The 22,500-nt window shown below is 37.4% G+C and overlaps 1 protein-coding gene across 2 annotated transcripts in view; it reads left to right on the top strand.

Annotated features, from left to right (window-relative positions):
• Positions 1-22,500, top strand: part of LOC122794329 (mucin-3A-like) — a 1,511,548-nt gene that overhangs the window by 406,536 nt on the left and 1,082,512 nt on the right. For both annotated transcript variants that reach the window (XM_044062634.1, XM_044062633.1), the window contains one exon: positions 20,959-21,062. In XM_044062634.1, the coding sequence (XP_043918569.1) occupies positions 20,959-21,062 (104 nt within the window). The remainder of the gene's footprint in view (positions 1-20,958; positions 21,063-22,500) is intronic.

Below are 22,500 nucleotides of genomic sequence, written 5' to 3'. Positions count from 1 at the left end.
TTTATGCTTGACTTCAGATTGGATATGATCCTCAAAAAAAATGTAAAACTAATTGTTTTTTTTTTTTTTGTTCTTTTTTGCTAAACATGAGTTGCTCATCCACCCTTGTACCCTGCTACTCATCACTAAACAATTTCTGTTTAGTGTAGATAATCTTAATAGGATGACTGTCTTGTACTGCTCATTAAAGACACTGCCATCCTCTGTTTAGCTGCTCTTCTTGACATAAACTCATTTTTCATGACACTTACCATGTTTCTGTGACATCCTCATTATAGTAATCATTGTAATCTATTATGAATTTCTAATGCCTGTACATATTGGCTATGTGTTAAATTGTTAATTCTAAAATACTGCCTTTTGATAATATTTACCATCATATATTTGACTGCATACTGTAATGTAGTGTAGATGTATTAGTAACATTCTTAAAGCTAATCTAAATGTCCAAAGTGGTACTCTGCATTTCCTTATAAGCAATAATATCCAAAAATATAATTTCTTAGAAACTACTATGCATCATGACTTTAAAAAAATGTTTGTCACAGATGAGAAAACCTATGAAGTCTCCAAATAAAGACATAGTTCAACCTATACTAAAAATATATTTGATTACTACTGAACAACCTGACTTTTGGGACATATCTGGGGGCTTCTCAAGTTATACAGGACAACAACAAGGATTTAAAGTCTATATACAGAAGGAATCATGTGGGTTTCCAGTCAATGGAAATTGGCATGTTGTCAATGGATGGTGCAGTGGTGCAGTGGTAGCATTGTTGCCTCACAGCTAGAGATTCTCTGGTTCGATTCTTGGCCGAGTGCCTTGTCTGTGGAGTCTGCATGTCTTTTCTGGGGAGTCTGGTTTCCTCCCACATTACAAAGACATGTGTCTGGAGCATTTCTTCCTGGGCATGTGCTGAAAATTGGCTTTGTTCCAAGTTGGACATTCCTAGTAATCAAATGTTAAATAAATAATGGATCCCTGACAAAACTTCAACTCCTTTGTGATCAGAAAGAGGTGAAATCATTTAATGTGAACAGCATTTGAAATGGAAAATCTATGGGAAAGAAACATTTTTATGTGGGGAGCAAGTCCCATTCCCCCACTTTACCTCTCACATTCCCTTACTTATATTTAATAACTGCACGGTCGTATAGCCATGAGGAAGAGTGAAAACAACAAGAAATATAAGCCATTCCTGACATTCTAAGAAAAAGGACACCAGCAGCCATTTCCTATAAGAATACTCAACTGAGAAGTTACGTCTTGTCTAGTGATTGATGAGTTAAGCCTCATCCACTGTAGCTGAGTAATTTGCTTAACGGAATGGAGGAATTGATGAATATAGTCTAAACCTGGGATGCACTTTTTTATTAATATCAAGGATGTCATTAGTTTGCTAAGCTTTAATGGAAGACAATTTGTTTCTAACACATCATGCAGCCAATATGGCATTTCTGATGTCATAAACAAAATGGTCCAATTTGCTCTTCAGATAAGGTGTCCTTGGGCAGAGTTTAAGTAAGTTTCTCAGTGGCAGCCCATTGTGGCCACTATAGTCAGGACACTTGTATGCTAGCCAAGGGCCATCTTATATTTGCTGGTTACATTAATGCAGAAAAATGTGTTGCTACTCATCAACTGGTTACAGATGGGGGGTTTAAAATAGTCTTTTAATGGATAACAGGAAGAACAGGATGACTGGGAGATGTAAAAATATATAAAAAGTTAGAAGAACTTCAAAATAGACATACAGAAAGTGATAAATATGATCAGTCACAAGAAACAAGGAAGAAGAGTGTGGTAGTGCATGTTAGAGGGAAGAGTATACCAGGACTGATGAGGAGCTCAACAGTAGGGGAGCATGAGACTCAGGTGAGTTGGATTCCTGGGTAGTGCATATCACTGAGAGGGAGGGTGAGCCCAGTCTGACCCTATGTGAGTTTATCAGCAAACTGCAAATAGAATTTGGCTCTTCAAAGAAAGTGACCACTTCTCTGTGAAAATGTGTTAGTCAGATTCTACAGACATCATAAGATGGAGTCTGAGGATGGAAACAAATACATAAAGAAATCTGAGCAGAGGATAAGAATGAAGACAGGAAGTGTTAGAGAGGGACAGTGGGGAGGAGGAGGATGAACCCTAGTAGGAAATGCAGTGGAAAGGGCTGGCAACACAAGGTTCTGGAGATACTAAACAGTGGACATAATTAATAAGTCTTGTTCTGAGGGGAAGGGTGCCAAGTTGGAAGTACAGCTAAAAGCAAGGTTCATTATGGCCCCATCATTGGCCCCAACATTGTTGTTAAACTACAATCGATGAAATGCCTGAGGCACAAAGCTGCTGTACATCTACACTAGAAGGAGTGTCTTGGGCCCACAGAGTTAAAACAAAAGTTTAATAGAAGCTGAGACAGAGGGTGAGAAAGAAAGAGGGAGAAACTGGTGCTCTCCTTGTTATATAAGGCTTTGACAGAAGCTTGAAAACCAGCTTTGGCTGCAGCCAGCACTGTGCTTGGTCACTTATACAGAAATTGTTCCTAGATTATTGGCTTTATTTCTCCACTGCTAATAAGATATCAGATTGCCTACAGACTGAGTAACAGGCTTGCTCACAAAGTTAATAAGAACAGCAGTACGCATACAGATGGAGAATGTTTTGCTGCAACACCTTAAATGTAGAAAACTGCCTATGCACCTAAAATTAACAGTGATAACTCTACACAATAAGTGCAGAGGCAGTGTAGACTGAAACTGCAGAACAATGACACTGTTAGTTCAGAGTAACCAGACAAAATACATTTTCACTTCAGTACACCCCTCAGAAGTTTAACAATGCAAAATACATTGCAATCCACCATTTCATTGTACTGTGAATTTAGTTCAGCTTTAGGTGAAAGTACATGTATGGGGGAAGGGTTAACATAGTATAAAAATTCACTGTGTTATCTAGTGCCTTTATTGATATGGAAGTGAAATTTTATAAGGAAGAGAAGTTATCATAGCCATGATTCTGACTAAAGGAATTGGTGGATACTTTTTGCACTGATTTCTCACATGCACATCAGGATGTAAGAATGTTATAGAAATCCTGATGACATAATAATGCTGTATAACTGATTAGGCAGTGGACAGCTAAATCTGTCCAAGCATCAGGTGATTTGTTTTAAGGGATGTCAGTTATTCCCTAGGAGACTGTGATGTAATAGGATAGCTATAGTTTCCTGCTAAGATAAGAACCGGTGCTGCTTAAGATGAATATTACTATCTGATGATTACATTCTGTAAGTGACTCCATCCCACATGGCAAATTAGAACAATTAACAGGGTACTAAGTAGGCATAGTTACACAAATATTATATAGCTAATCTAAATAAGCTAGTAACTGTAAATGTGGTTTACATAAAGTTAGATTTGGCAAAAGACAGATATGTAGTGTATGTCCAGTGTAGGATGGTGAGCAAGTCTCTAAATATATGCTGAGGCAGTACAGTACATGAAAAATGTAGAAACATTTTACTGACATGTGAAAATTACTTTGTTTTACGTACTCAAGAATATATGTAGGGGGCAGAAAATAGACAGTGGACCTCATTAGTCAAAGAAAAAAGATCACACCACATGCTGACTTATCTGGTGAACTGTATTGGATAGGCTATTCACTTACTTAGTAGCTGATGGGAGATTGCATTTACTTTTCTGCATCGGAGGCACTTTTGTCTGTCCGTCTTTTGCTTGGTCTAATGATCAGCACCGACTGCCCTTATCCAAGAGGAGAAAGGGCAGCTGGTGCTGATCTTAGACTTGTGCTGCAAATATAGACCATACAACCTGGTCAACAGGGGAACAAGAGTATAACATGGCTAGGCTTATAAAGGCTGTAGGGCCAGTAGCCTAGTGGCCTCCTATGAACCTATGAAACTAAGACTAATCAAAAGACAGACAAAAATGCCTCGGGTGCAAAACAGTCTTTTTGTTTCTATCTTGTTATGCAGATAATCAAACAGGTCTGGGAACCCTTTCAACCACAATTGAGGATATACTTAGAGTTAGTCAGCTCTGTAATAGTGGTGAGATTTGACCACTGATAGGTTGACTAGCCTGATATACAATGATTGTTCCCTGGTGAAGTACAGCTATTAGTAGGAAATGCTCATCAGTTCTTTGGTGGATAAATATAATGCATAGATGGCAAGCTATGATTATCACTAGCTTGCCTGGCACTAAGCATGGGGCTGTATCCATCAACAAGCTGGAGAGACTGAATCAAGCAGTGCTGGTTACCATTAAGGTGGATAAATGACCAAGAGCATTCTCCAGCTGCAACCTTGATGTCAAGCTATCAGAATCTATTGCAACTAGAGTGGATGGAAAGGTTTAAAAGCGTCAACTGTTATGAAGCGAGATACAGTCAGTATGATTAAATAGGGACATGCTGAGAGTTGTCTTCACTGTCGAGCTCAGAATGACATAATTAGGACTCCAAAGGTTATTGAACTTCAGACAGCCTGGGGGAATAGTGAACTGTATGCTGGTAGTGTGATAAACAATGACTCTGCTGCAGGGCTGTAGAGAGTTTGCTATACTTCTAGAAGATTTCCCATAGTTAGTTGATTTTACTATCTGCAGACAGTGTCAAAATACTGCAATGAAAGCAGTGGCATTTAAGAATTAGTACCTAACGCTTCTGCATGCATCCAGATAATTTGCATTCTTTAACATAGCATCAGTGATGACTGGGGCAGGGACATTTCATGAATATCAGCTGTACATGATGTATTTTATGCTTGGCTAATGCTACAGGCTTGGGCTTATTGTGTGACAAGTTTGAATATAAGCCTCCAGTATGATAACCAGAAGCATAGCAGGGGAGGGAAAGGGGGCAGCCACCTCAGGTTCAAGGTGTTAGGAAAGAGATGGGAAGTGCAGTTTCTGCAATCTTTTCTGAAACAGCATTTGTGAATGACAGCACAGAAAAGCAGTTCTTGTGTAGTAAAGTGTTGTTTTACTGTAGCAATCAATTTGCTTTAAATGTAACAATATGATTGTTACAGTTTAAAAGTAGAACAATTCCCTTTTTTCTTTCTGCTTGTTCTGAAGAGCTGAGAGGATGAGGGGGCTGAGGTGGAGAAAGGATCTTGATGTGGAAGTGCCAGATTATGGCAGCATAATTTATTTTCCCTCTACAACTAAAGAGCTCAGGGGATAGGGATCTGGTATGGAGTTCAAGACTAAGGGCGTTTGGAAGTGTTTTTTTCTCTTCCGCTTAAGAGCTGAGATGGATGGGGAGCAAGATCAAGGACTGTTACTGAGCACTAAATGAAACAGCTGTGGCTTTAACAATAACATTTTTTATTTAACATTTGTTTACCAGGAAAGTCTGACTTGGAATGAAGCCAATTTTCAGCAGAGGCCCAGGGAGAAATGCTCCAGGCATGTTTTAGTAATGTGGGAAGAAACCGAAGTACCCAGAGAAAACCCACATGAACACATGGAGGACATGCAGACTCTACCCAGAAGGCACTCCAGCCGAGAATCGAACCGGAGAACCTCTTGCTGCCATCCATTTATGCTGAGTCTTAATTACTTCAGTAGCTTAATTAACGCATGAATGAATGAATAATGAAAGGGGGAGCAAATGGTGAAGGAAAAAAAAAAAAGAATGCATTCTAGAATGCTGCCAGACTACTTTGTGATTTAATTAAGAAGAAATTATAAGCAAGCAAATTAGTTATCTTTTCTGTCAGGCTAAATGGTACTACCCCACCACCAGATGAGACCAAATGTATAGATTTTACCACGGCAAGCCTATTTCAGTTGTATACCTATGAAAAATTCCCAGCAATCCCTTGCAAATGTGAGAGGGCTGCCACATTCACATCCAATCCATACCAGCTTCTGTAACTGCTACATAGAAAAGTCTGTACCCATCCACTCTAATGTATAACGGTTGTTGTTGTGTCTTTCGGCTTTTCCCGGTTAGGGGTTGCCACAGCAGAACTCCGGTCCGCTAATGATTGGCAGAAGATTTTTACGTGCCGAGTTGCCAGCCCTGATGCACAACCTTCAACGAAGGTACACCCATTCACGCATGTCTCCACACAGAAGACGCTCTAGCTGAGAATCGAACAGGACAACGTCTTACTGTGAGGCGACAACACTACCGCAGCACCACCACCGCAGTTACTCTAATGTATAATGGTGAATTCAAGAATAAACCTAACTTTCTAGCCCAATGGTTCCTGGAGTTCATAAATTCAAATGCCATGGAACAGCTAGTCACTGTTCCCACGAGAGGAGAAACTATACTAGATCTCATTATCACAAACATGGGGACAAAATGCTCCACACCAGAAGTATATCCCTCATTGGTGAGCTCTGATCATAAACTAATCTCACTGGAAATCCACATCCCGCCCCCACCCCAAACAAAAAAGACCACAGTGAAGAACTTCTCTAAAGCAAACTTCACACTACTCAAGACTGGTGTGGTATCCTTCAAGGCCCCTGAGCCAGTGGAAACCACAACCCAAGCTGCGGAAGCCCTTACAAATGCCTTCTATGAACACCTCCAGGACTGCATGGATCAGGCAATCCCAAATAAAACCAAGAATCTTTCCACAAAGGGCAAACGTCCAGTCTGGTGGACCCCAGCCATTAACAAACTTTACAATAAGAGGAGAAAGCTATTACATGATAGAACAAAATCCATAAAAGGGAAGTCACCCCTGATCATTATTAGTAAAAAAATACGAGCACTCATAAAATCATCTAAGGCCAATTTTGAGAGAAAAATTGCCATGGATTCAAAGGACAATCATAAGGCCTTTTTCAGCTATGTTAGGAACCTGGTGAAAAATTACATGGCTCTGCTTACTGCTTGGTGTGATGGATTTGAAGTGTTCTTAAGACACTCAGTCTTGCTGGCTGGATTCTGCTAAAATTCAAAGTCTGGTTATATTTGCATTCACAGTCTGTTGCATACAGAAACTTGCAGAATATACACTGATGAGAGAATATACTTTGCAGCATCAACTTTAGAGAGCAGTAGCAAATAACTTTTTATAATAAACCAAATGGAACAACGTTGCAGCTTAAAGTACTGTTCCAACTTTACTTCTCATATAGTACAGATGATGTGAGAGATATAACATTTACCTTAGGACAAATGAGTCCCTACCATACCTCTAACATAACTGGATTTATACAGCTCTTTATATACACTTTTTAGTCATGCATAAACATATACATTTCCTCTTGATATTCTATTTTGGAGAATTGCTCATCCTGTAGAAACAATACTAAGCTTCCTTGTTTAAGAATGTCTTGTAAGAGACCAGCTTTTTTGACAGTGTGAACATCCTGTATTCTATTTGGATCTTTGTATAAGAACATCTGTTCTTTTGCCAATGCTGATAACAGTGTCCTGTTTTCCATGCAGAAAAACATGTTTTTGAGGAAACACATTGTAAGAGACCAGCTTTTCTGACAGTGTGATCATCCTGTATTCTATTTGGATCTTTGTACAAAAACATCTGTTCTTGTGCCACTGCTGATAGTCATGTCCTGTTTTCCATGCAGAAAAACATATTTAAACATATTTCTGAGAAAACACATTGTCACAGTGTCATAAACATATCCTGTTGTTTTAGGAAACATATTGTGTCCATCCTGTTATTTTAGGAAACATATTGTGTCCATTTTTTTATATGCAGAAAAACATGTCAGTGTTCTTTAAAACCAGATTGTGCATTTTTTCTCTTGCATACATCCTGTTTTTAAGTCTGTAAGGGAAAAATGTCCATTCAGCAGATTCCTTTTCCAAGCCATGGTAATTTAGTATGGATGCTGATTACATATTACTAAACTCTATTTCTACATTTAAGCAAGCTTTATCTTATACCTTATTTATGTTGCATAATTGCAGCAAAGTTACTTTCAACCTTAGTATATTGTTGAGCACACTCTAACAATTCCCACTTTTTTTTTTATTTTAAACTAGAGAAATAAATTCAGCATTATTCGGTAATATTTTTTCATTATGACAATTAACAACAGTAACTTGACTAGCTTTTGCTAAGCAGACTTTAATAAATGTAAATAATATGCAACCAAGCATTACAATAACAATAAAAGAAATTAAAAATACAGTGATTTTTCCTGTCCATCCTGTAAATAGATTACTAAACCATTCACTCCAGTCATCATTCCAGTTTTTTCTAGTATGTTGAGACACTTGTGCAATCACTTCTAAATGTGCTTTTACAGATTCTGTTTTGTCTGGAATAAATGTACAACATTGTTCTCCTATTAAAGCACATGTACCCCCTTGTGATGCTAATATGTAATCTAATGCCATTCGATTTTGCAAAACCATAGTTCGTATTGCTGTCATTTCGACAGTAATGTCAAGGACTGCATTGAAAGTGGCATTTGCCAATACCTCAACTAGTTTAGATAGTTTTCTCAGTTCCCATATGGCTTTTGCATCCACGTACCAAGGGAAAATACCTGCTCCAGAGATTACATCATCTCCTAAATCCATATCTTTTAATTTAATATAATCAAGATTTTGATGATATATACGTGATGTATCTAAGGTGTCTACTGGATTTTCTGGACTTTCAATTACAGGTAATATATCCCTTTTCTTTTTTGTATTTCTAATGTTTCCTTTTGGTAACTCTTTTACATGATGCATTGCTGGTACCACTAATCCTATATAACAGGTGCCATCCCATCCCTTTGGTAACCATTTATAAGCATATTTACCACATATGTAATATAACCCATCTGATTGAGCAACACTGCTATTTACCAGACTGCCATTTACTTGCCCCATAGTAGGAGTTTTATCATGTACAACTGTAAAGTTTTTATCTGTTTTACTTCTCCAACATGTAATATTAGTTTTACAGTCATTTTGTCATTTTGTGAAAAATGAAATACTGCTGTGTCACTTAATATTAACTGACCCTTAATTGGTATTAAAATAGGAAAACCATGAGAAAATACTCCACGTACTGGTATGTGGTTGTGAAAATTTATCATTTCAATTGTTTGAATACAATTGCTATTACCCACTGGAACAGTTCCATTTTGTTGAAAACATGTGATCCCCTGCACTATAGCAGATAACTGTACTCTTGCTTTACGTAATTGTACATTTATAACTTGATCTCCTGTTTCATTTATTAATACTCTCCAACTACTAAGAGAATTTAGTGGAATAGGTATTAGAGGCATTACCCCTGTTATTTTTGGTATTAAACTACAGACCCAACAATTAGAAACATTCATGCTTTTTGCATACCAACATTGTCTTGCTAAAAAAGTGTTAAAAGATGGTGACCAGTCTTGTTCATTTTTCCACATTTCTTTACTCTCTCTCTCTTATGTAACTTTACAGTTTGATTAACAGGTTGTAAGTATAATTTAATACTAAGCAATACAATAATAGTTAGTATGATAGCTATTATCAATTTAAAAAAACATCCTTTAAATAGAAATTCCATTGTTGAATCATTTTGCCTTTGGTCATCCGAAAATGGATTTCCAAAAGGATGCACTTTAAACCGTGTCAATTTCATTATGGTTTTCTCTGTTGGAAACCTACAAAAGAATACATTTAATCAGATTTACATTGTTCACTATTTTTTATCATTCTTAGTTGATCTATATGTACCAACATTGTTCTGTTTTTCTTTTTTCCTTTGATTTTGTACACTAATGGTCCAATTTGTTCCACTACTTCAAAAGGGCCTTGCCAATGCTAGCCCATGGTCCTTCCATTTGGAATGTTTTTACCAATACTTTGGTTCCACAGGGAAGGTTTTCTTCAGCTGGTATTATTGACACCTTTTTCCATAGATGGAACGCTTGCTCCCTTGCATTATAGTCACATATACTAGTAAGTTGTTTTAGCCATTCCTGATATTTGCTAATTTCTAGTATGGGCCTACCATTAGGTAAATCTGGATCAAATGGTAATTGTATGGGCATTTTGCGGCCTGTCATTATTTCATATGGGGAAATACCTGTTTTGCTGTTTGGTGTTGCTCGAATACCCATTAAAATACCAGGCAGATGATGTACCCATGTATTGCCCTTTTCCAAGCATGCCTTTTTTAGACGTTCTTTTAACGTCCAATTCATACGTTCTACAATGCCATTAGATTGTGGATGGTATGGTACATGAAACCTTTGCTGTATGCCTAACAAGTTACACATTTGTTTAATGAGATCACTAACAAACTGTGGGCCATTGTCTGACTCTATGACCCGTGGCCATCCCCAATGACAGAAAATATTTTTCCATAAGGCTTCTGCTGTTGCCTTTGCTGTCATGGTTTTGGTAGGAATTGCTTCTACCCATTTTGAAAAGACGTCCACTACTACTAGTAGATATCTGTAACCTCCCTTTGTTGTTGGTAATGGACCTGCATAATCTATTTGAACTGCATACCATGGCCCATCCGCTGGCTGTACTCGATGTAACTGAGACCTTTTGCTTTTAGCATTTACCTGCAAACAGATTAAACATTCTTCTATAATCAGTTTGCAGACCTTTTTTAAATTTGGGTTCCAATACATTTCTTTTACAACTGCCCATAACTTATCAGTTCCTATATAGCCCAGTATTTGGTGATTTAACTTGACCAACTGGCGTGCCAACTGAAATGGTACATATGGCAACTGTAACCCTTTGGAGGTCGTGTATGCATAGTACTCCTTTGGTGGTATACCTGCCAATCTGCACTGATTGGTTTCTTCTTTTAAGCCCTGTTGTTTTTGTATATTTACAAGGTCTTTCTCTATTGACTCTTTATCTAGCTCTTTTAAGACACTAACTTCTACATTGGCATACTCATATTCTGGAAGTTCTTTTCCATTTTGTGCTGCTTGTTTGGCCAAGGTATCAGCTAACACATTTAATCTGTAAGTTTCACTGGTTGGCTTTTGATGTGCTTTTACTTTTAAGATGCTATACTGTCCTTGTTGTTTTGACATTGTTATGACTTTATATATGTCTTTTAATACTTCAGCATGCCGTAATGGTTTACCTATACTATCCACAAATCCTCGTCTTACCCAGGTTTCCATATGTAGTCTTAAAGAATTTACTACATAAGCACTATCTGAAAAAATGTTAATAGGATTGTAATACTTTAGCACATACAATACTGCCTCCAGTTCAGCTCTTTGAGCTGACATATGCCCTGGTAACTTGATTAGTTCAGGAGAACCCAGTTGTGGATTCTCTGGAACTATGGCAAATCCTGTCCAGTATCTGCCTTGGTCCCAATATTGTGCTCCATCCACAAAGATGGATGGCTTAAAGTTATCAAAATTAGATGCTAAAAATTGCACCTCAGGTGACATTATCTTTTCTAAACAGTTATGCTGTTTTCCTTCATATCCCATATGGTTTGACAAATGGTATTTATCCTCTGTCTGTATAGTAACAGTTTTCATTCCAAAAATTGCCATCCATTTTGCAAAGACTGCCTGACTAATACCATCTGTAATTTTATTCATTTCAAAACTGTCTATCAAAGCTTTTACAGCTTGATGTGGTATTTGTACTATAATGCTGGAAAATACAGTCAAATATTCAGTTTGTTTAATACCCCAGTAAATGGCTAATAACTGCTGTATACATGGATGGTAGCCCAATTCCACTGGAGTCATCTTTCTGCTAAAGAAAGTGACTGGGCATAATGTTTTTTCCATTCTGTTGTAACTACCATGTGGCCATTCCTGTAGTAGTACCACAGACAGTGTTTTTTTCCTGCTGCTGCTTGTAACACAAATGGTAACCTTGGAGTGGGCGCTATTAGTTCTGTAGCTTGTGCTAGTTTTATTTTTATCTGTGAAAATGCCTCCTCTTCATGAGATCCCCACTCTAAAAAGGTGGAGTTCTTTTGTTCATGTAACATTTTGTATAGGGGAGCAGCCACGGCTGCATAATCCTCTATAAATTCCCTATTGTAATTCATGATTCCCATGAATTTATGTAAGTCTGCTATAGTCAGTGGCTTTTCCATTTGTAAAATGCCTTGTACACGTACAGGGCAAGGAGATCTTCCTGTTGGTTTTATAATAGTACCTAGAAACTTAACTTTTGTGTCATAAACTGAACTTTTTTCACTTTTAACCTTAATCCCTGCTTGCTGTAGAGTATGAAAAACTCTTAAGAAGCCGTACATGCTCCTCTACTGTTTCTGACTGAATTAAAATATCATCAATGTAATGTATTACTGAATCATCCTTTTCCAAATGTTGTAGAATGGATCCTACTTTCTGATGAAAAATAACTGGACTGTTTTGAAACCCTTGTGGTAACCTTGTCATAACATATTTCTGTTTTTTAAATGTAAAGGCAAATCTTGGCCAATCTTTTTTCCTGAGTGGCACTGCAAAAAAGCCATTTGCTAAATCTATTACTGTAAACCACTTACTTTGTGGCTTAATATGTGCAGCCAACTCTGGGACTCCTGGAATCAAGTGTGCTCTAGGAGTGGTATATTGATTAACCTTTCGTAAATCAATAACAAGATGATAACTACCATCTTTTTTCTTAACTGGCCAGATATGGTGAATTTGTAGGACTGTTGCCTTTTTGTATAATCCCTTCTCTTTCCCATTCTGCAATACATTTTTTCCATATGTTCTTCTGCTTCCCTAGGAATACTATATTGTTTTTGAAAAGGTGGTATATAGTCCTGATCACTTCCTATTCCTACTGGGCTTTCTAGTTTCCCACAATCACTGGGACCCTTGGACCATAGATTTGGGAATTGCTGTTGTAAATGCTTCCATACATCCTCACTGTCTGTATTTATATAGCCTGTAGGTTTTTCAGGTTTGTCAGGTAGAGCGATTGCATAGCAACCTGTATTTTGCTCTTCCTCTCTTTGTTGTTTGTCTCCCATCCACAGAATTTCATTAGGTAAATCAATTACTATGCCTAAAGGTCCTAGAATGTCCATACCAATAATGGTATTTGTGCAAGATGGATGCATTAAAAATGCACCCTTCCATATTTGTCCCTCTTGACTAAACTTTATGTCCACATTTTGGCTACTCACTGCATAGTATCCTGTGCCATTAAATGCTGAAATGCAAACCTTTTTTATAGGATTTACTGGTAACTGTCTGTTTGTGACAGATACTGCTGCTCCTGTGTCTATTAAGACATTTTTCCAAAGTGACCCCTCTACCCAAATATCAATCAGTGGTCGTCCATCTCGACCCTTTTTAAAGGTAGTCAGGAAAGATACCAGAGTAGGGGGGGCACATCCCTATTGTAAGGAAATCCACTCATCCTCTCCTTTATTATCAAATGCAATATGACACACCTCATGTTTTTGTTTGTCATCTTCTTCTTTGTCTGAATGATCTACATATTTAGGTTTTTCGATCTCTTTTTTTAACTGTTGCCTAGCTATTCCTTCTGCCTGTTCTATCAAGTGTTTTGGATTTACAGGTGAAACTGTTTGAAAATCTACCGGGCATACTTTCCCTTTTCCTGTATACTGATGGCTCTTATAACTGTTTTTACTAATATTGTAAGGTTTTTGTACATAATCCTGCTTTTCTGACTTTTCTTGTAAATTTGTTTGCTCTCTTTTGGAAACACTCCTGTTCTTCCTTCTTTTTGCACCAGGCTTTGTAATGATCACAATTTTGCTTAACGTGTCCTATTTTTTTACAAAAGAAGCATGTTGGTGCCTTTTGCTCATTACCTGTGCTTGATCCTGGTACTACAAGCATAGAGGCAGGAGCTGGTGGTGCTGACACAGCTCTTTCTGCTGGTGGTTGGTCACACCATCTTTGCCTTCCCCTGTTTTTGACTTTACCAATTACTTCAAATGGCTCACTATTATCTTCAAATGCAAAGATATGGTGTGAGTATAAAGTCCCATCATCGGCCATAGTCCATCCCCTCATTAGTTTTTGTACCAAATTAGTGAGGGTATCAGAATTTTCTTCGTAGATACATTTAATATCCCCTGGAACCCCTTTGACTTGTTCTAAGAAGCAATGTATTAACTGTTTTTGTATGTCATTTTTTCCCATGTCTCTGTCTGGTTTTTTATATATGATTTGAAATGCAAGTCTAAAATGATCACTTTGTTCCATTAATTTATCTGTGATAGTAATTTTAAAATTATCTAATAATTTGGCTGTGAGAGGCTGCCCTTGTGTAAATGCCATTAAAATGGCTGTCATACGTCCTACTTTAGTGTTCAACTGATAATCATCTTGTTTTAATTGTATGAAAGTTTTAAAACATTTGGGAATGAAAATCCAGAAACATCTAAGTAATGCATCTGTCCATATATCAGATCCTGCTGTATATGCCACCCATTCTTCAAATGTAAGCATGTTATAAAATATGCCTTTTTATCATTCCACTGTGGTAAACTCTGTAATAATCTAGACTGTGTATATAAATCTGTAGTGGTTCCCTGTCCCTGTTCTATAATTTGGACTGGTTTTGTGTTTTTTAACTTCTTTAAGCTGGGATATCAAAATAGTATTTTGGAGGTTAGTCTCTGTTAATTCATCTAATTCTTCTTCCTTTTCCTTCAGATGCTGTTTAAGGTCTGTCATTTCTACCTGTAAGTGTTTAAGGGATATATGATACCTGTTATTGGATTCCTCTGTTGACTGCAGAGCTCCTATGCACTTTTGACAGAGATCTTGGATGTCAGTTTTGAACATTTTAAATTCATTTTGTTTCTCTTTTAAAAACTTATTAAAGTCTTCTGTCAATGTATCATAAGCTTTGTTTCTGTCCTCATCTGTATGTGTAGCCGTGGCATCATTCCATGCTTGTACATAATTTTTAAAGGGAGTTACAAGATCTACAGAGGACTCTGTCAATAACAGATTTGATTGCTGTTGTAATTCAGAAATTAATGTACTGACAGGACATAACTGCTTTACATCTGGATATAATGAAAACTGTGTACCCTTAATTAATTCTTTATCATGAACAGATCTGTCTGCACAGTCTATTTTTTTAGCAATATCATGCAATACTTGTTTATGGAATATTACACAAAATGCAGCTTCCTTTGAATCACACAATAAACATTTACTATGATATACTTCATTTTTTTTGTTGCAAATACCAATCAAATGTTACAATCCACTTACATAATGCTGGTATGTCAACTTGCCCTAACAAGGTTTTACACTTACTAATGTGTTGTGTATACCAACATTGCAATTTACTCCATATTTTATCTGGTTGTTCTGCTACATTAAGAGTAAAACTTGGCTTACATTTGCTAGAATTCTGCCTGATAGCATCCATACTAAAAAAAATGTGACATAGAAAAAAGTCTTACCAGTGAGCAAGAAAACAGGTGATCAGGCTGTTGTTGCAGATGGCTGGAAATTTTTCAAAGTCACTCAAGAAGCTGGGAAAGCACAACAGGCAGCGGACTGCTGTGCTAGTGGATATCCACCTTTTCTTAGCGAAGTTATGGCACTGCGACTGGAACTTCAGTCTCACTCCGGATGTAGACGTCTAAAAAACTGTACTACTGCAAGCTGCATAAACTGGAATACTTCTGTTTAGGATTTATACATACGTACAAATGTTAGTTACTGCAATTTAACTGAAGTGACCCTCTGCAGGGCTTACCATCACTCCTCCTGTGTTTGAATGCAGATGGGTGGAAACTCCCAGATATGCTCAGAATTAGTCCAAAATGATACAAAAATCACTGAACCCACAGACATTGCCAACATACTGGCAGACAGGTTCAGTGCAAACTTCACCCCCCCCTCTCCCCCCAAAGGAGAGATAACTATCCCAGCGGAGTGTAGCCTCCCAGACATCTCAAATACGCAGGTGAAAGCTGCTCTCTCTAAAGCTAAAAACACAGCATCAATGGGACCGGATGGTGTCCCCGGCTGTGTGCTACATGAGCTAAATGAGGAATTAAACCCGCACATAAGGCAGCTGTTTAATCTCAGCCTTACCACAGGATACGTGCCCAAGGAGTGGCGTACGGCAACTGTGGTCCCACTCCACAAAGGCGGTGCCTCTACGGACCCTGGTAATTACCGCCCCATAAGCTTAACAAGTCTAGTCTGCAAAGCTATGGAGAGGATCATAATGGAGCTCATAAACAAAGATATAGGGGACTTGCAGACATTGGACCCGACCCAGTTTGGCTTTGTCAAGGGCAGATCATGCCTTTTGAACTTGGTCGACTTCTTGAAACAGTCACCAAGGCCATTGATGAGGGAAAGGCAGTCCATACAGCCTACCTTGACCTTGCAAAGGCTTTCGACACAATACCCCACTCGGGTATTGTATAAAAACTTACCAGCTTAAATGTAAACCCATATGTCACAAGATGGGTTGCAAACTGGCTTAAGGACAGAACCCACAGGGTTAGAGTTGCTGGCGCTATGTCAGACTCCAAGCCGGTCACAAGTGGTGTCCCACAGGGCTCGGTCCTTGGCCCCCTATTGTTCGGCATCTACTTCTTAGAAGTACAGGCCAACATGGGAGGACTTTGGCTGACAAAGTTTGCAGATGACTGCAAACTGGGTGCCATAGTGGAAAGTGCATCGGACACGGATATCCTTCAGAAGGGACTCACGGAAACAGATAGCTGGTGCCAGAGCCATGGCCTGAAGTTAAACGCCAAAAAATGTATAGTCATACCCTTCAGGAAAAACAAGGTAACCCCAAGCTACCATATAGGTGGCAATCCACTAAGCACAGAAGAGGTGATCAGGGACCTGGGGACCCAGGTTGACAGTGGCCTTTCTTTTGACACTCACGTTGCTAAAGTGGTTAGAAAGACCTTCTACATTGCCCACCTGATCATGAAGGATTCACATCCAGATCTAGTGAGGTCATTGTTCCCCTGTACTCTTCACTTATCAGACCAATGATCGAGTACAATGCCCCATTCAGGATGTATCTCACCTGACATCTGCAGCAATTGGAGAGACCCCAAAAGTTCCTCACCAAAAGGATAAAGGGACTCCAAAATCTGTCATATGCTGCCAGATTGAAGAAACTCCAGCTCTATTCAGTTGCATACCATCTGCTCAGAGGTGACATGTGCCTGACATACAAGGCCATGTCCACCCCGGAATTAATGGACATGCTCCACCTCAAAAAATCCAAATCCACCAAAACCACTAGAGCAAGCAACTTAAACCTTAGCACGGATATAAATAGGACATGCTGGAGGGATAGATTTATCACTCAGAGACTCCCTATGCTGTGGAATAAAATCCCGGTCCATGTGAGGCAGAGCACCTTGCTGTCTCTGTTCAAGAGAAATCTTGACCTGTGGATGGGAGATCGTAGGTTTACCCCGGGAATCATATCTGTGTCACTGCTGGACAGAGGCACAACAAACTAATGGGCACAGTATTTTTTCATATAAGGGGTGGCGTAAGCCACAAAACTTTGGGCTAGGCTTATAAATGCCTTAGGGCAGATAGCCTAGTATAAACCTATGAACCTATGAACCTATGATGGAAGTCCCATATTAATAAACTGTATAACGAAAGAAGGAAAATAATGACACTTTGTAGGAAATCCCCATCCCCCTACCTCAGGACCACACTCAAACATACACTTAGAAGCACTATTAGAAGCAGTAAAGCAGAGAAAGAACTTTAAGGTTGTTACAGATACCTAAGGAAAAGGAAACTAGATATCAGTTATGTCATGAAATAAAGGAATAAAGTCCAAGAATGTGCTGAGCTCATCCATAATATCACACAGTCTAATCGTTTGAACTTAAATTTTATTGGTCCAATTGATTTTGTTATTTAAATGTATTGTATTTAATTTTGATTTTATGGTCTGATGAAGTGTATTATTCTGTGTAAGCGCTTACCAATTTTATTAAAATTTCATATTTTATTCTGTTATGTTGGTTGATTTTCATTTGTTATTTTATTTTTGAATGTTGCGTGTAACCAACCTTTAACAGAAAGCTTTTGCCTTTTTTTCCTGTAATCTCAAGTATAGTTAAGAAATTCAAATAAATGCAGCCAATAAATTAGCAGACAAATTTAGTGCTAATGTTACCCCACCTACCCACGTTGTTACGCTCACTATCCATGAAAATGTAGCTTTCCCTGAAATCACCTTAGAACACGTCTTAAAATCCCTGTCAAAAGTTAAAAATAATGTTTCTGTGGGACCAGATAAAATATCATGCTGCATTCTCATTAGTGACAAGTATTCACTATCTGAGCCTCTTCTTAAACTATTCATACTCAGCCTATTCACAGTGTTTCTACCTGATGCTTGGAGAACAGACTCTGTGACTCTTCTGTACAAGGATGGCCCCTTTGCAGACCCAGGTAAGTATAGGCCAATCAGTCTCACCAGCCAAATATCCAAAGCTAGGGAATGTATCATAGCAGAATTCACAGACAACTTAACTGACAAAAACTAGACCCCACTCACTTTGTTTTTGTGAAGAGCAGGACCTGTCTCCTGAACCTAGCAAAGTTCTTTGAAACAGGTACAGAGGCTGTGGGTAGTGATTCCTTCACACACACTGCTTATCTTGACCTGGACAAAGATTTTTATTACTACCCCCATGCTGATATTACTGAAATGTTAGATACACTTGCTATGTTGTTATGTATAGTGGAGAATGTATCTTGGCTGAGGAGAAAATGGTGATGTCTTTACCTATTGTATTACTTTAGAATCAGATATGCTTTTCTGCATGCTATTGATCAATAAATTGAATAAATGTAGGCCCAGAATAGATCCTTGTGAAACACGATAATCTGATGGATTATAAACTGGCTATCCAACAGATCCTGAACTGCTACAAATACGGCTGGAATATGAATATACCTGGTGTACTTAAAATGGTATTAAGCTAAATAAAAAAAAAGTGCAGTGTAGCAGTTTTCAGTAAAAAGCTGTTCCCTTATTATATAAGTGGTACTACTCTTTAAGCATATTTGGTCGTAAGAGACCTGTGTACTTATGTGAACAGCTGTGTCATTTCTCTCTCTCATTCAGTTATCCTCATGTTTCCACCATATCTGGAAATCTTTCTATCCCACCAGGTCAATTCTCAGTAAGATAAATCAGGTAGTACCTTTAAGATTGAAGGAAGTCATCTTACTGCTGTCTCTTCCCTTTTCAGAAGCGTCATCCTTTGGTATGTAGAAATCCAAGTGTGTCGCTCAACTGACAAGGCCCCAATAATTTTATCTAAAAATAAATTACTAAATAAATAAAGGACTTAAATCCTTCGACTATTCAGATAAATTAACACAACTCTACTTATACATGAAAAGGTATCTACATTAGCCTGACTCGAAAGCTAGAGAATCATATTAGTGTAGGCATGGAATAGATAAATTAATCCTGCAGCGGTAGATGAGACATTTTGAATGAGTCATTGCAGACTAGCATATGAGTAGAAAGGAAAGTACCACTCTTTTGTGGTGTCCTTTTACTTGTATGTGTTCAGTGGAGACATAAATAACTCCTTATGGCATTATGAACATGTTTTGGAGCTGCGTTCCTAAACTGACGGAACTGACAGTTAATTTTAGGTTGCATGTAAAAGGGCAAGGTGTAGAAAATAAAGGATGGGTGGCACTATGCCAGGGTAATCCTATGGCTAGGCTTATAAAGGCCCCAGGGCCATTAGCTTAGTACACACATATGAACCTATGAACCACACCTATGAACTTATGAACCAAAAGCAAACCGAGTGTCTGTCTAGAATTCATTGCAGTTGAAATATTATTCCTTGTTTGTCATTACTGAAATGTTCAAAAGGAATAGATTACACATTATTGATGGGCATGATATGAAATGTCTCAATCAGAAAGAGAGAGAATAAATGCATATTGTCACTGTCTAAGTAGAATGCACAATGCTTGGAATACTGCTGTTAGCCATTGTGAAGATATATAACACTTCCATATTGAAACTGATATTGCCAAAGCCAGGTTGCATATGCTGAAATTTTTCTTATGCTTGCACAGTTTGAGAGCTATTGATTGTTCTTTATACTGTTATCCATACAAATTTGCTTGTTTTCCTTTTTTGTAAAAGTCTCAGGAACATGCTTTTAGAAACCTTTAGTCTAGGTGAACAAAAACTATGCTATTATGTATTGAATTTCCACAGTTTTAAAGTTATAAAAAGTTCTTTGTGAAAGTATGCAGAAACATATTGGCCTTGAAATTTTGTTACATTTTAACATATAATAGATTTGATGGAAAGACTTTGAACACATCACTTATAATCATTGCATAGATAAAGTTTTGCAGAACAATATAGTTACTTCTCTCTCTTTTTTTTTAAATGCATCATTCACAGGATAGATAAGGTTGGCTTCTGATTTTAAAGGCTTTGGCATCTGATGATATATTTAGGCTTCTGGGGTGTAATATTATAGAACTGTTAATTGTAAACAAGTTAAAATTATTAGCAAACAATGTAAATATATTTGATTAGAACTTAAAACTCAGTTGTGTAAAAAAGTCTATGGCTGTTAAACGTTTCCTCCCACATTCTAAAGACATGTATCAGGAGTGTTTCAACCCGGGCCTCTACTGAAAATAGGTTCTGTCCTAGTCGGACTATCCCAGTCAACAAATGTTAAATAAATAAATAATCTAGAAAAATAAGTTTTCAGTTTAAAAAAATACAGAATGATTTGTCCAGCCATCACCATTGCTGCAGACTCTTCATACAACTTGCTGTGTGTTGCTTCAGGTTACATAGTAAGAGAATAAGAGTCTCAAAAGGCAAGTATATATTTTGTATCAATGACTGAGTCATTATTTAGAGTATTCTGATACTGAACATTGATACTTTTTCTTTTAATAATGTGATTAAGACACATATTAGTTTCCTTGTACATATAAAGAGAATTATACTAAATCTCATAATGTTTTATTATTATTTTTAAGAGATATATGCATTGGTCATCACAATCCTTACAGACTGGTCTGAAGATTATACAAACAATAAAAGTGTTGTATACATCAAGTTAAAGAATGAAATGGAAAGCGCAGTAAGTAAGATTTTCAGATCATGTCATTTTTTATAGTGCTTCACCCATACCACTCAACTGTACAGATTTTCACAGAATGTCCAGATTTTTGTCTCATATTTTTGGTCTGTTTTTCATAAAATTGTGGTTTTCTAGCAATTTAGTAGCAAATCATTAAAGATTAAAATGAGAAAATAATGATAATAATTTGAGCTTCAGACGTCATACCTTCAGAAAATTCATGGTAATGCAAAACCTGTTATTCTGTCAACTTTCTAAGTTTGTAAGAGCAATATTTAAAACTTGTCCCTATTTTTGGGCCTTTGTCCCACTTTTATTTATGGCTTTGTTCAGATTTCTTAGTCTAAGAGGTTGAGCGGTATGGCTTCAGCTGAGTTCAAGTGAAGGTAAAGTGTTTATCGCAGTGCATAGAATTTAGCAACATGTGTTCACACATTTTTTATTTTCTTGTTTTAGCCTTTTTTATTATTTATTTATTTATTTATTTTTAGCTCCACTCCTGTATTGTGCATCTAGTTGCTTTTACCCTGAGGAAAAATGTTAAGACTTTTACTTATGTGATAAGGTTTTGGACTTTCTAATAACTTACAATTTTCCTAATGCATGGCTTAGTATGCAGAATGTGGATATGCAGTGGTCCAAACAGTGGTATGTTCTTCACATTGCCATTCTAATGCCACTTGCCACTGCAAAACAGAAATCTCTTAGGTCCTTGGTCTCTCTCAAGTGTTGATTAGTAGGATGTGTTCCTTGGGTTTACCTACCATCAACTCTGCCACCTATGATATTGTAAGAACAAATCAATACCCTACCTTTTCATCAATGGCCTAATACTAATTTGCTTTTCTAAAGGCTGCCATCATTAGTTTGGATTACTTGTTCTGTGGTAGTGAAAATAGCTGACTTTATATTAAGTGTATTGAGCATTTGTTGATTGTTTTGGGCAAACACAGTGAGTTTTTCTTTTTAGGGGAGACTAGAAGATGGGACTCTGAAATATTTCAATATTATGTAAGGATTGTTATGTTGTTATGTATTGTTGAGAATGTGTCTTGGCTTGTGCTGTTATGTATAGTTGAGAAATTGTCTTGGCTGAGGAGAAAAGGGTGATGTATTTACCTATTGTATTACTTTAGAATCAGATATGCTTTTCTTCATGCTATTAATGAATAAATTAAATAGATGTGAGCCCGGAATAGATTCTGTGAAACACCAGTTGTTGTTGATTTGAGAAAGCAATAACTCTGATGGCATTTCACAAAATAGTCTGTGTTGAATAACTTTGTAAACAATATACAATGGACTTGATGAACTCTAGGTTGGATAATCTTTGAATATATAAATTATGAGATATTGTATCAAAAGCCTTGAATAAGTCAAGAAATAAGTAAAAGCTGCTAGAAGGCCTTGGTTTCATAAATATCTTATTTTGTTTTGA

The sequence above is a fragment of the Protopterus annectens genome, chromosome 2.part1, assembly GCF_019279795.1.
Source record: "Protopterus annectens isolate FY-2018-M chromosome 2.part1, PAN1.0, whole genome shotgun sequence".
NCBI lineage: Eukaryota > Metazoa > Chordata > Ceratodontiformes > Protopteridae > Protopterus > Protopterus annectens.
This window is presented reverse-complemented; position numbering and strand designations above follow the sequence as displayed.